Source organism: Phacochoerus africanus, chromosome 4 (genome assembly GCF_016906955.1).
Source record: "Phacochoerus africanus isolate WHEZ1 chromosome 4, ROS_Pafr_v1, whole genome shotgun sequence".
NCBI lineage: Eukaryota > Metazoa > Chordata > Mammalia > Artiodactyla > Suidae > Phacochoerus > Phacochoerus africanus.
This window is the reverse complement of record NC_062547.1, coordinates 28,285,510-28,299,307: the sequence shown is the minus strand read 5'-3', so window position 1 is coordinate 28,299,307 and position 13,798 is coordinate 28,285,510. Positions and strand designations below refer to the sequence as shown.

Here is a 13,798-nt window from a genome sequence, read left to right as displayed (position 1 = left end):
CAAAAACGATAGCATTTGGCTGTATTTGACACACACACACACACACACACACACACACACACACACACTGAAGCAGGTGGCTCCAGCTGTGTCTGCAGTGTTCTGCGTTCTCTCCCAGAGGTGCCTTGCGCAGAGTGTGGCATCTCCGGTCGGTCACAGTTTCCCTGCTCCTCCCGTGAACGTGTGCTCTCCTAGACCATGCAGGGCATGTGCTAAGTGACTGGGTAACGAGCTGCTGGGTTTCTGCTGCGCCTTCATCTTCTGCTTCCCGGCCTTGCTCTTTTGTAGCTGTTTAACGAAGTGCAGGAGAAGGCCATCGAGGAGCAGATGGTGGCAGTGAAAGACGTGGTTATGGAGCCCACGATGAAGACGCTGAGTGACGACCTGGTACGCTCCCGCCCAGGGCCCAGTGAACGGCGAACGTCCTGCGGCAAGAGTCCAGGCGCTGGGCCAGCCCTGGGCACCAGCGTTCCGTGGGTGCAAGCACTCCCCACGGCCCCCTGCCCTGAGGGCACCCGAGTGCACACGGTCCCGCTCGAGGCCTCCTGCTGCCTGTGCGTGGCACCGGCAGTCTGGGGGCTGCTATTGTAAACAACCAGGGTGTCCCTTCAGATTTCCAGAAGGCACGTTTGATTTTCATACACGCCCTTGGACAAGCCGCCTCTCCCTGTGGAGAAGGAGCGGTCTGCTGGTCGTGCTGGGATGTTCTGTCCCCTCACAGTTCTGTGATGTGGCCTTTGACTCTGTCCTACTGTGGCTTTGCCCACAGGATGAAGCAGCAAAGGAATTCCAGGAGAAACACAAGAAAGAAGTGGGGAAGCTGAGGAACATGGACCTCTCTCAGTAAGGTCCCCCCCTGCCCGTGGGCAGCACGGAGGCTCTGCCTCGGCTTCCAGGCCCTCAGTCTGCATGTCTCTCCCAGCTCATGTCCTGGTTGCCTTGGGCGCTGTTTCATGGGATCGTTTATAGAACCACTGACAGCTGAGAACCTTGTAATCCACTGTTTGCATTCTTTTGAAGGATTTGGTTTCCCCAGATCAGCTCTGCCGCTTTGTAAATCACGACTTGCTGTGGTGTTCCCGAGATCCCATGGGTCCCACGGCAGGCTTTGGATCCCTCGGTGGGGGATGCTTATCGATGAGCATCCACTTTTAGTGGCCAGTTCTTAATACTTGGCTTTTGCATGTGAATTTGTTTGAAGAGGGGATTCTGCTGCAAACAGACCTACAGAATAGGAGTTCCCGTTGTGGCTCAGAGGGTTAAGAACTCAACTAGTATCCATGAGGTTGCGGATTCAGTCTCTGGCCTTGCTCAGTCGGTTAAGGATCCAACAAGTACAAGCACAGATGTGGCTCAAATATGGAGTTGCTGTAGCTGTGGTGTAGGCTTCGGCTGCAGCTCTGATTCAGCCCCTAGCCTGGGAACTTCCGTGTGCCGAGGGTGTGGTCCTAAAAAGTGATGGTGGTTGACGGACTTGAGATGGAGGCGGCCAGGAGGTCCCTGTTGAGCTCTGCCCTCAGCTTTGCAGCATCAAACGCTTGACTTGCCAGAACTGCTGGATCCCAGAGAGGTGGGGCCAGGTGCAGTTCAGGGGCTCGTGGAGGTAGGAGTGAGTGAGGAGACAGTGGGGGCGACAGGAGGCTTCTCTGGTGGGCAGTTGACGAGAGTCAGGTGGAAGAAGTCGGGCCGCTGCCTCCTGTGCAGACTCACCCCTGCTGGCAGGCCTGGCCCTGCTTGCTCCCATGACGTCTCTGCCCCCTGGGCTCAGCCGCATGCCGGTCCCCTGCTCTGCTGTTCAAACACTGGCACAGCTCTGCCTGGCTTCTGTCGTAGGATATGTGTGATGAGAGCATTGTCTTTTTTTCATTTACGCAGTCCTCTCGTTTCGAGCAGGCTCTGATATTTCCATTTATTTTCTAGGTACATAATCCGTGGGGACGATGAAGAGTGGAATGAGGTTTTGAACAAAGCCGGGCAGAATGCCTCCATCGTCAGCCTGAAAAGGTGAGGGCCTCCATGTCACTAGGAACTTTCACTAGGAAATAGGTTGGAGCACAGCCTTTGTGAAAAGTCACTGCTCTTTTCTTAGAAGGTCACTGCTTTGGTAGCTTACCTCCCACTGATCAGGCAGGGGCATCATGTGGGCCTGGATCTCTACGTATCCCTTGTGTTTGCAGGTGTGCAGGGCAGACGGGCTTGTGCACAGCCCTGGAGTTGCCGCACTGGGTACTTCCTGGGGGCTTGAATGCAGCATCCCCTTCTTGTTCAGAATAGCAAAGGGGTCTGTGTTCTCACTGCTTTAAAGATGAAGTAACCAAGGCTCTCAGGTGTTAAACAGCTTCCTAAGAAGCATAAATAGCTGGTCAGAGGCAGAGCCAGAATCAGGACCGGATTTGTCCATAGCAAAGCCTGTAGTTTTAGCTGCTATACTCTCCTTCCTCTGTGCCAGCAGTTCTCAGAGTTTCCTTATATTACAAAAATTGAGGACCCCAAAGGGCTTTTGTTCATGTGGGTTGTATCTGTATTTCCCCATATTAGAAATGAAAAACTGAGACATTTTTCAAAATGTTTATTCATTCAAAATAACAAGAGTTCCCTTGTGGCTCAGAGGTAACGAACCTAACTAGTATCTGTGAGGATGTGGGTTTGATCCCTGGCCGTGCTTGGTGGGTTAAGGATCTGGCATTGCCATGAGCTGTGGTGTAAGTTGCAGACACGGCTTGGATCCTGCACTGCTGTGGCTGTGGCGTACGTAGGCCGGTGGCTACAGCTTCGATTCAACCCCTAGTCTGGGAACCTCCTCTTTCCACAGGAGTGGCCCTAAAAGGCAAAACTCAAAAATCAAAAGTAATTATCACGGACCCATTATGGGTTTCTTGTTTTAAAAATATCCTTTTTTGGAGTTCCCATCGTGGCTCAATGGAAATGAATCTGATCAGTCTTCATGAGAACGAGGGTTCAATCCCTGGCCTCACTCAGTGGGCGTTGCTGTGACTGTGGTGTAGGCTGGCAGGCAGCTATAGCTCCAATTAGACCCCTAGCCTGGGAACCTCCATATGCTGCGAGTGCGTCCCTAGAAAGACAAATATAAATAAAAATAGCTTTTTTCATAAAAACTTTAGTGAGAAGAGTGGCCTGGCTTTACATGTATATGCTTGTGCATCTCTGATGTTGGCTCCCTCGAGAGCAGCTCGCTTCTCCCACCTGCTTCCATGTGTGTCTGTTGTGCTAGCATACATCTTGTAGCCTCTGGAAAACAGAGCATTTGGGAGAAAAAGTTGAAAAGGCAAATCATGTATTAGGATTGCTATGAAAATAGTATTGGTCTTGGGGATCCCAGGACTCACTGGACCACTCTGAACACCTTCACCCCCCAGCCGCTTCTCTGCAGAGTGGTGTGTTTGTAGAAGGCAGTGGTTTCTATGGGCTGTAACCTTTGCTGGGGTTCCCTTGGGAAGACAGGCCTCCCCTGCCCCTGGGCCTCTGGCGAGGAGGCTGCCACACACAGCTGGTTTGTGGTGAGTGGGCTGGGTGGGGTCTTGGCCTTGACATAGCCAGGTCCCCTGAAGGGTTTATTTGGAGAGGAAATCTTGTGACTCTAGGAGCCATAGATCCCAGCAATCAGATATTCTCTTCTGCCGTCGCCTGAAATCACTGTGCTGCCTGGACGGTTCCACTGTCGCTGCTGGCCTCATTTTCCTGATGTCCTCTGATGGGGCCCAAAAGCCCACTGTCAGTGTGTCCTGATTTCTGGCTCAGGCACTATGGCAGCTGCAGCCCAGGGCCTTGTGGTGGCTGTGGCCTTGCCTGAGACGGCTTTGACTGGAACAAGAAGTCTGCCGTGTGCCCGGGGTGGAGATGGCCGGGTTCCGTGCTCCGCAGAGCTTGGCCTCTCCCGCTGTTCGTTGGGCTGTCACTGCCCCTGGGGCCTCCCGCATTACCCGGCCTGTGTGGCAGTTCATGCACCTGAGGGCTCTGGGTGAGTCTGGAAGCTTGCACTCGGGGAGGTCATGACACTGGTAACTGTCAGTACGTATTCTTTGAGGCCTTTTTTCCTGTTTCTGAGCAGTCACCTCATTCAGGTGAGGTTAATGGTCTCTGGACAGAACAGACACCTCCCCATAACTGCCTTCTTCTGGGGGAGGGGATGTTTATTCCAGGGCGGAATGATACTGGAGAGACTCTTTAGCCTCTCGGGCCATAATAACCTATCAGGTACCTGCCGGCCAGCTGCGGTGCGTACCCGTTACTACTGCTTGGGATTTTCTTCTCATTTTCTTATTTTAAGAAAAATAATAGCACATCAAAAAGTATTGTATGGGAGTTGCTGCTGCAGTGCAGTGGGACCAGCGGTATCTTGGGAGCACTGGGACTCAGGTTTGATTCCTGGCCTGGCACAGTGGGTTAAGATCTGGCATTGCCGCAGCTGCAGCTTAGGCTGCACATGTGGCTTGGATCTGATCCTTGACTCAGGAACTCCATGTGCCATGGGGCAGCCAAAAGAAAAAAGTATTTTATGGTTTTCTTGGGAGTTTCATGCTTAAGGTTTGTCTTCAGGATCAATGGGATAATATGTCTGATTTCCAGGGTAATCCTTAGTGGTAAGCGGTAGGAAGGAATTGAGCTTATAATGCCTTGGATTTTTTTTTTGTCTTTTTGCCTTTTCTAGGGCCACTCCTGCGGCATATGGAGGTTCCCAGGCTAGGGGTCGAATTGGAGCTGTAGCTGCTGGCCTACGCCAGAGCCACAGCAATGCGGGATCCGAGCCGCATCTGCAACCTACACTGTAGCTCACAGCAAGGCCCGATCCTTAACCCACTGAGCAAGGCCAGGGATCAAACCCGCAACCTCATGGTTCCTAGTCGGATTCGTTAGCCACTGCACCACGACGGGAACTCCATAATGCCTTGGATTTTTGCTCCAGTTTTGGACGGGGGACATACAGGTTTCAGGAGTTAAGGCATAGATTTGTTCCTCCACAGACTAAGACCTTGATCAGGGCAGGAAGTGGGTTGGTGGGATGTAGCCCCAGCCCCCAGCTGAGTGCCTTACATACAGGCTTGCAGGGACATGTATGTCTGACTGGGTGTTCTGACATCAGGTTTCAGTGGGTGGAAGCCTTTTTTTCAGATGAAGCAAAAGGAAGCTTAAAGCAAAGCAGTCTGCAAGGTTACAGACCCTTGCATGTTCCAGTCCTTCTCTTCCTACTCCTGTTCTGTTTTTCTTCTCCAGTGACAAGAAAAGGAAGTTGGAAGGCAAGCAAGAACCCAAACAGAACAAGAAGTTGAAGAAAAACAGAGAGATGAAGAACAAAAAGGATGCAAAACTGAAGCGGAAGAAATAGTGGCGAGAAACTTGGGCATAGGCGGTGGACTCGTTAGGAGACACCCTGACTTTCTGAATTCCCTCTGGCTGGACGGGGCGCCCGCCGACTGGACTGTTAAAGGCCAGAGGCCAGCGGCGAGTTCAGCCTGTGGGCCGAGCTTGGCTTAAGGCAGAGTCACCTCCAAGTGGGTCTGCTGAGAACCTGAGGCTTGGCAAGCCCCTGCCGCTGGCTCTCTTGCCCGAGTCCAGGCCTGCCTTCGCTGCGTTCATCTTTCACTCGGCCCAGCTTTTTTGGTTCCTTCCCACACGTGTGGAAGCCGCACTGGCTCTCGTTCCTTCTCAGGTGCCAAGTACACTGCCTCCTGGGGTGCCCGGGAGGCCGCTGGGGCAGTACTGGGGCCTCTTGTCAAAGACATGACCAAACTCCCTGAGGCGGGAGCTGCAGGCGCCCTTGGTCCAGCCAGATGGCTGTGGCTGTGCGCTGGGGTCCACACGGCCGTGCTGCTGCCTGCTGGCCCAGAAAACCCTGAACTCCTAATATAGGAAAAGGTATATCATCTGAGTCCCCCAAACCTGTCATTTCATCCATTTGGGACGAAATGTTGGGAAAGACCTTTTTGCTAGCAGGGGTGAGGGGGGATAGAGAGTCTATTTTTAATAAATGACATCTTAGAAGGACCCACTGCCTGCCTGTGTTCTCCTTGACTCCACGTAGCTGGAAGTTGCACTTTGCCCATTTCTTCTGGTGGATCTTGGCAGCCAGGTCTGCTCTGGGGGTCGAGAGGGCAGTGGTGCTGGAATCGAGGCAGAGGGCAGGCTGCGTGGCCAGGGCTACTTACCCACCCAGGAGCCTGGGAGAAGTGGCCGTGCTGACTGGTGCTGTCAAGGGCCTTGGTGTGGCACCTGGGGGCCAGCCAGCTGTGCCTCTTCCTCCCCAGCTCCTGTCAGGCCGTGTGGTCCCCTTCACCGCCTATGAACAGAAATCACGTGGTGCTTCGTGTGCCTTTTGGAATGTCTGATGGTATCTACTTTGCGGTCCTAAATCCGATAGCAGGTTCTCGAAGCCTTGGCCCCACAGGCCCTCTGCTGGTTCTGTAGGACTGTTGCTCGCCCACATCACCGAGTGCTGGCAGAGCTCAGCGTGGAAGTGGGCTCCGTGGTCCTTGCGTTCTGACCGCCGTGCTCCCTGTCTCTGCCTGTGAGTTGATGCCGATCCATCGCAGCTCCCTGCCCGTGTCAGACTTTAGCTTCTGTGTGTCTCCTTATTTTTAGTTAAAATGTTCATGTGGTGGCCTTGGTTACTGGTCTTTGTTTTTCATAGATTTGGAAAGGACTGCTCTTCTGTGAGTCCAGATAGATCTTTCCTCAGCCCTGAGAGGTCATCTGGTTCCTAGAAGTCAAGCGCATGGATGAGGAAGGAAGGGGAGCTTCTGGACCACAGAGGATTAAATGTGCAACTCCCAGGACAGAGGCCCACAGGGAGAAGAGCGGATTCTAACCACAGCACTTTTCCTCGGGGCCTCCTGCCTGCTGCATCTTTGGCTTCTTGCGTCTTTCCTGTTAAAGGGAAGACCCCCTGCAGGAGAATTTAATGAGATGGAAAATGTTTTTCACCAGTTTTTCTCGGCTAAGTGCCTGAGCCTGACTTTCGAAGAGGATTTCCTTCAGGAGTGGCTAAAAAGCAAATGCACAGTTCCGAATGGTCAGAGCCGGATGGCATCTTAACCTCTCCTGCCGTGTCATCCCACAGGTGCGGCTTCCAGGTTGGTGGAGCCCTCGCTGGGCATTTCTAGCCTGATGTCCTCTGCTCTGTGCGTGGAACAGGGGAGGGGCTCTGAAGCCAGACTTTCTGCTTGACACTGGCTCTGCCTGGCCCTTGCTGTGACCTGGGACACACCCCTTCCTCCTCCCTGCTGCCAGGTCCACACCTTGTCTAAGAACTGTAGGTGGCAAGGACAGCACCTCCCTGGCAGGTCGCTGTCAGGAGCTGAGAGCGGTGCCCGGTGTGCAGCAGGCGCTCTCCAGGCCGCTCTGGGTTCCGTGGCTCATGTCAGCACTAAGTCGTACCGAGTGACTGGCTTTGTTCTAAAACCACAGCCTGCACTCACGGAGTCCTACCAAGGAGTGTGTCGGTCAGACCTGTCCAGCTTTTATGTCCGCGGACAAGCGTCTCCCCTGATGGGGCCTTGGGCCTTCCCCTCTGGGAACGAGAAGGAAGTGAGCATTTTGCCTACTGGGTACAGTCCTGGCTTTTTATTTGCAAAGTGTGTGTTCCTAAACAGGTGTCTGCACTTCGTGGTTGTGATCTTGGGTTCTCCTCCAAACCCAAAAAAGCAGCGCCTCCCCTAGACCTCACCATCTGGCCCCCAGACAGAGCGACATCTGTAAAGCTCGCTGTCTCAGGAAATCTCACTTGCAAAATGAATTCAGATAGGCCGGCTCTGAATGCTGTCGCTGGGCTGGGAAGGTGCTGAAGAAGCCTGAACAAAGAAGATTCCTAAATGGTCTCCATTCCCCCCCCCCCCCGCCCCCGCCCCCGAGCCAGGAGGGGGCCAGGGCTGGCCTGCTTCAGCGCTTCCACTGCTCATCTGTCCCCCATGGTCCCGGAGGATGACGGAGTGACCAGGAGACCACACAAAGGGAGCTGTTGAGGCTGGGGGAGGGGAGGAAATGAGTAACCGTCACCTTGGGAAAATGTAGCCTCATTATCTGAGGCCATTGCACCAGCGGCTCCGCGGGCCTGGAGGGGGCGGGGCCGGCACACCCCCCCCCCCGCCCCCGCCAGGGGGGCCAAGTAGGCGCTTCAGGCTCCAGACCTGGGAGCAGGGCTGCCCTCCCTGCTATAAACAACTGGTGGAAGTTGAAAGGTGGTGTGCTCTCTGCAGAGGGCTGGGGGCGGCAGGAAAGGGAGATGCTGAGGCTTTTCTTGTGTGGCCTGCACTGGTTCTGCTGTGCTAATCCCAGCATCTGGCTGGCGACTGGCGGGAGCAGGAAGGGCAGGGAGTAACTGGGAGGAGGAATGTGGGGGGTGGGTGGGGGGGGTGCAGGGGTAGGCACCGCAGGACGGCAGACTCAGTGGCAGCCTTGGTGGCCAGCCCAAGCCGGACTCGGGCTCCCTCCCGTCTGGGTGGGTTTCCTTTAGACCCCCAGCCCGGTCAGCCCGGCTTAGGGCTGCCTGCAGCCCAGCTGGAGCAGAAGGAAATCCTGCCTGTTTCCAGGGACTCCTGCTAAGGAGGTGTTCACTCCCCGCAGCCTGCCGCTGGCTGCTCACAGCTTGGAGCAGGCGGCAGAGGAGAAACGGCCCCACATGCTGGAGCCCTGGCCGGAGGAGGCGGCCCAGTCGCCGGGGCAAGGTAAGGGACCCAACATGCCTTTTCCTCGCCCTCGAAGCCCCTGGGGAGAACCTTTTTTTCTAATTAGATTTAAGTGTCGCTCGAGAGTGTTCCTGCTACACGCGGGCTCAAAGGAGTCCCATCCTTCCCTTGTCACCGTTCCTTTACCCTCCCCCAGTCCTCCTTGCGGCCCCCAGAGGGCGCTGTAGGTTCGTGCCAGGCCCTCTCCCCACAGTGGCCAGGGCCCCAGGCTGGGCCTCAGGCAGCCGGGCCTAGGCACCACCCTGCAAAGCCGGCAACCGGCCCTTCCCGGGACTGACCCCTTGAGGTCTCCTCCGTGTGCGTCTCCCACCTCCTGAGTCCCGGCCTGTTGGTCACTGAACCACGGCCTCTCAGGGCAGTGTTCCCAGTGACCGCAAGGCAGGAAACATTTAAAAAACCCTTTATTTCTGCCTGGACTTTGCTCCTAAGACAAACTACAACTGACCCCAGAAAACCCTTGGGCCTGAGTTACTGGCTCCCAGTCCTCCCTCCTTAGCAGGTGGCACAGCCAGCTCGAGCTCCGCAGGTCCTGGAGGCAGCAGCCACGGAAGGAAAGGTCAAGGGTCCGCTCATCAGACCCTCCCCTCACTGGGCCACACAGGTTTGGATTATGAGAGGTTTGCAAACAACTGTTCAAACAACCCCAAAGACAGCGCCTCCCTCAGGGCAGATCAGGACAGCCCCTGCCAGCTGCCTTATTCCTGTCACTGGGCTCCCGTCCTTCCAGCCCAGCTTAGTGGCACATGAGTGCTTATTAACAAAGGGAACTACTTCACATCAGCTACCCCATTTTTCTGGGGGGGGTGTCTTTTTAGAGCCACACTCATGGCATAGGGAAGTTCCCAGGCTAGGGGTCAAATTGGAGCTGCAGCTGCTGGCCTACACCACAGCCACAGCCATGGCAGTTCCAAGCCATGACAGCAGCCTACACCACAGCTCATGGCAACACTGGATCCTTAACCCACTGAACAAGGCCAGGGATTGAACCTGCGTCCTCATGGATGCTAATCAGATTCGTTTCTGCTGAGTCACAACAGGAACTCCAGCTCCCCCATTTGACAGAAAAGGAAACCTGAGGCCCAGCAAAGGTCCTATCTGGATGCAGGTCCTGGGTGAGGCGGGGCGGGGGGCTGGCGGGTGACCACAGCCATTTTGGGTAGGAGGTTCTTTCCCTCTAGAAGGCGCCTGTTCTACGTAACTAGGGCATCGGCTCTAGGTTCCCTTCCTGGTCCTAAATGGGCGGCTCCCCAGGTCTGACCTTTGAGTAACCCTCTACCAGCTGCCATGATGAGGCCAAGGTCATTGTTAACGAGTGTTTATTGTTAATGAAACCGTAGTACCTTTACAATAAGTGACAACGTGGAATGTACAGTGACAGTATCATACAATATTACAGCAATAAAATAACGCCTATTCCTTTGTACATCCAGCTGAAGCAGCTAGTCGAAAATATTTTCCAGGGCTGCGAGCCCTTGGGGGCTTTTCAAGGTGACCGAGGCCACACCTCCTCAAGTGCCCAGGGCTTCTGTTGAATAAATAATTTCTAAGGTACGGCCAGACAGCTGAGGGCTCCGTCGGGTACAAGCTGTGGGGAAGGCGCCCCCAGCCTCCCGTCCATAAATACGAGTGTCCCAGCCCCATGTTGCGTCTCACCCCAGGAGAGGCTGGAGCCGGGGGAGGTGTAGGGTAGGAGAGGGGCCTCCTTGCTCAGTCCTTCCCCTCCTGCCCTGCCCTTTACACCCCAAGACCTGAAGCTCCCAGGGCACAGTGTGGGTGGGGCCCTGCTCTCTGATCCAAATTAAAGGACTTCCATGGAGAGACTAGACCCGAGGGATGGTTAGGGCGCTCTGCTTCCTGAGCCCGCAGAGGCAGCCGACATCCAGGCGTGGAATTTCAGAATGGACCCCTTTACCTTAACCCCTGAAAACAGCAGCAGCAACAAAAGCTCAGGCCCCCAGGCTCCTCCATCGTACCTCCTTGGCTCAGACGGAAAGACGTGCAGGCTGAGCTGCCTTCTCCCGCCGTGCCACCCAAAGGGGGCCTCTGTAGATCCAGACACCAAGTAAAGGGAGGCCCAGGCCCCTGGAGGCCCACATCAAATCTTTGAAAGGCCTGGCCTCAAAGAGGCTGAGTTGGGGCACGCTTTCTGACATGACGTGGAGGAAAAGTATCAGCGTTTGAGGGAAGGGACCTGGGGCCCAAACAGAGCATACATTCTATAACCTTCCACAGGGTGCCCACAGCCCCAAGAGCCCCCATTAGGACAGTCTGAGCTCCCTGAGCCCTGGGATGGGGTAGTAGAGCCTACAGAAGCCACATAGAGCAGCACTGAGTCAGGGTTAGTGCTGACCTTGAGAAGGGGCAAAGGGGCACACAAGGCTGAGTGCCTGGCAGCCTCAAGGTGGAAGCAACAGCTGAGGGGTCAGGGGTTGGGGAAGGCACCTGCCTTTGGCCCATGCCTGGTTAAGCAGATGGTTAGCTCGGGGGCTGCCCCGTGACAGGTGGGCTCATGGCACATCTGCCGACCCCCGAATCTGGCTCTAAGAGGGCCTGTGACCAGCCTCCACCCAGCAAGGCTCCAGTTATGTGCTGGCCCAGACACCCTGGGAAGCACCTGCGCCTAGCCTTTCCCACCTGCTGGAGGCTGAGCGACAGAGCCGGGCCCAGAGCAGGCTGGGCCCGCCCAGCAGCCGCCCGCTCCTCACACCCGGGAGGTGACGTAGAGAGAGTGCACACGCTCGGCCAGGGTGCTCTGCAGGTCCTGCAGGGGGTCCAGGCCCTGCACCTTGCTGCTGCGGCCGTAGATGAGCTGCCGGAAGGAGTCCTGCTCCAGCAGGGCTTTCATGTGCTTGAGGAAGAAGCCTTCGCAGAACAGGGCCAGTTCGGGGGCGTTGTGGATCTGTGGGAGCAGGAGACACGGTGAGTGAGACCCACAGCTTCAGCACGACCCCGAGCGAAACTACCCCCTGGCCCTCCCTCCCACAGAGCAGCCATGGGCTAAGGCCCAGCTTCAAGCCTCAGCCTCCCCCTTCTATGAAATCCTGTCATAAGCGTCTCCTCGGGGTTAGACTGATCTGGGTTCAAATCCCAACTGTGCCTCCAGGAACATCCCTGGCATCTTATTTTTGGCCCACGTCCCGCTGGTGATGGCTTGTTCTGTGGCAGTCGTCCCCACTGGATTGGAAGCCCCCTTACTAAGTACGGAGACTGTCCACTTGGGTGTCCAGCATCCAGCACAAGGCCCAGCACATGAGGGGTCAGGGGCAAGAGGCTCCTAACGATTTGAGTTCAACAACCATCATGGCCCTGCTCTGGGCCAAGCGCTGGGTGCAGTCCCGAGGCCAAGGTCGCAGAGCTGTCTCAGAGCTGATGTTCTAGTTCAGAAAGACAGAGAAGCCTAGGCACGGCAAGGCCAGGCGGCCCTGGACGGTGGTCAGTGCTGTGAGGGAGTAAGAGCGGGAGCCGAAGCAGGGAGGTCAGGGGGCTCAGGAGGAACTTTATGGAGGAGGGGATGCTGGGTGCCAGTGTCCTGGCGTATGGATGAGGAGAGAGGGATGAGGGCTGAGTGACTGGGGGAAGGGAGAGGGAGGCAGCGGAAGGGAAATGAGGGCAGGTTCCTAAGAGCCTTGTAAGGGGTGTCAGATAAGGGGCTACATTTTATCTAGTTTGCAAGCAAGGGAAAACCTGGAGGGTTTAAGCAGGGGAGTGATGTGGTCTTTACAGTTTTCAAAGAGCCTTGTGGATCGCAGGGTGCAAGTCAAGCAGCAGGGTGGCCAGCCGATGCAACCGTCCGAGATGGGACAGCAGGGACAGAGGGAGGGGGAGGGACTGCTGATGCATTCCAGGGGTGTTTCTAGGTGTGGGAGAGGATGGTGGCACGCAGTGAGATGAGGAGGCCTAAGGAGGGCCAGGCTCAGAGAAAAACCAAGCCCTGCCTGGGGAACTGATTTGATCAGAGAGGCACAGCGCCTCGCCCCAGGCCCCACAGCCAGGGATCCACTTGGCTCAAAATGCGACTCCCAAGCTGCTCTGCTGCCTGCTGGGCGGCAGTGACCCCAGGCTGCCGACGGAGCTCCGAACCCTCCCTCAGCTCTTTACACTGCCCTTCACGGCTGCCCGGCCAACTGCATTTTCTAGCCAGGCCACAGTGGAGCCAAGTTCACGAGCAGAGCACATGGCAGGAGGTGGCGGCGGGCATCAGGGTCTTCACCTTGGCATACTTGTAGGTGTTGACGGCGCTCTCCACGCTCAGGGTCTGGGAGCACAGGATCTCGCAGTGCCGCTGCAGGGCATCCAGCTGGAACAAGCTGGCAGCTGACAGCAGCTGGCGGAGGCAAAGGAGGCTGTGGGCAGGCACGGCCAGGCCCTCGGCCCAGGCAGCAGGGGACAGAGAGCTGCTTCGGGCTGTGCGCCCTGCTTCCTCCCAACCTCCAGGGCCCCGCCCGCTCCCGGCAAGTCCAGTGGCCTTGACTTATTTCTGCTCTAGGACGTCTAGGTATTTGCTGCGATGCCACAGGAGGTACCGGATGGGTGACTGGGTGACAGGTGCTGGTTGGGATGTCTGACAGCAGGAGACCTTCAACTCTACGTGACATACGACATGACCTACATGACCCGACCAGCGCTGGGTCCTTTTTCTAAGCAGTGACGTGATGAGGGCAAGGCCCCACTGCCTTCTGAGCCTCCTGGGCCTTCCTCTAAGCCCGAGGGGTGGCCCAGGAGGCTGGGCTTGGTGGGTGCACAATTTCTCCCCATCTCAGAACAGCCCTTCCCATCCCACAAAGGGGAAGGACCAGCAGGAACCAGGAGGTCCTTGCTGAGGCCACGTTCCTTCTCTCTTTATCTCTCCCAATGCTGCCTTCCTGGGAGTGGAGTTGAGCCCTGGCAGATGTCTCAGGCTGGAGACAGGCCTGGAGAGAAGGGGAACTAGGCTCCCAGGCTCTCTGCTCCTCCTCCCCCCCCCCGGGGGGGGGGGGGCAGGGGACCGGCCAGGCCCTCACCTCCAGGATGTCGCCGGTGGGGATGTCCATGGATTCCGTGCCCCCGTAGTACAGATACCGCATCATCATCTGCAGGGAGAAGAGGCCCGTGAGAAGGCC

The 13,798-nt window shown here is 56.3% G+C and overlaps 2 protein-coding genes across 3 annotated transcripts in view; one reads left to right on the top strand and one right to left on the bottom strand.

Annotated features, from left to right (window-relative positions):
* The window catches only part of NAT10 (N-acetyltransferase 10), a 40,942-nt gene extending 34,939 nt beyond the window's left edge, over positions 1-6,003 (top strand). For both annotated transcript variants that reach the window (XM_047776025.1, XM_047776026.1), the window contains exons 26-29: positions 289-387; positions 770-843; positions 1,921-2,004; positions 5,233-6,003. In XM_047776025.1, the coding sequence (XP_047631981.1) occupies positions 289-387; positions 770-843; positions 1,921-2,004; positions 5,233-5,344 (369 nt within the window). In that variant the 3' untranslated portion in view covers positions 5,345-6,003. The remainder of the gene's footprint in view (positions 1-288; positions 388-769; positions 844-1,920; positions 2,005-5,232) is intronic.
* Positions 6,004-9,998: 3,995 nt separating this feature from the next.
* Positions 9,999-13,798, bottom strand: part of ABTB2 (ankyrin repeat and BTB domain containing 2) — a 202,579-nt gene continuing 198,779 nt past the window's right edge. The window contains exons 15-17 of the mRNA XM_047776024.1: positions 13,700-13,768; positions 12,910-13,023; positions 9,999-11,598 (exon numbers count right to left, since the gene is read on the bottom strand). Coding sequence (XP_047631980.1) covers positions 11,401-11,598; positions 12,910-13,023; positions 13,700-13,768 — 381 coding nt within the window. The 3' untranslated portion in view covers positions 9,999-11,400. The remainder of the gene's footprint in view (positions 11,599-12,909; positions 13,024-13,699; positions 13,769-13,798) is intronic.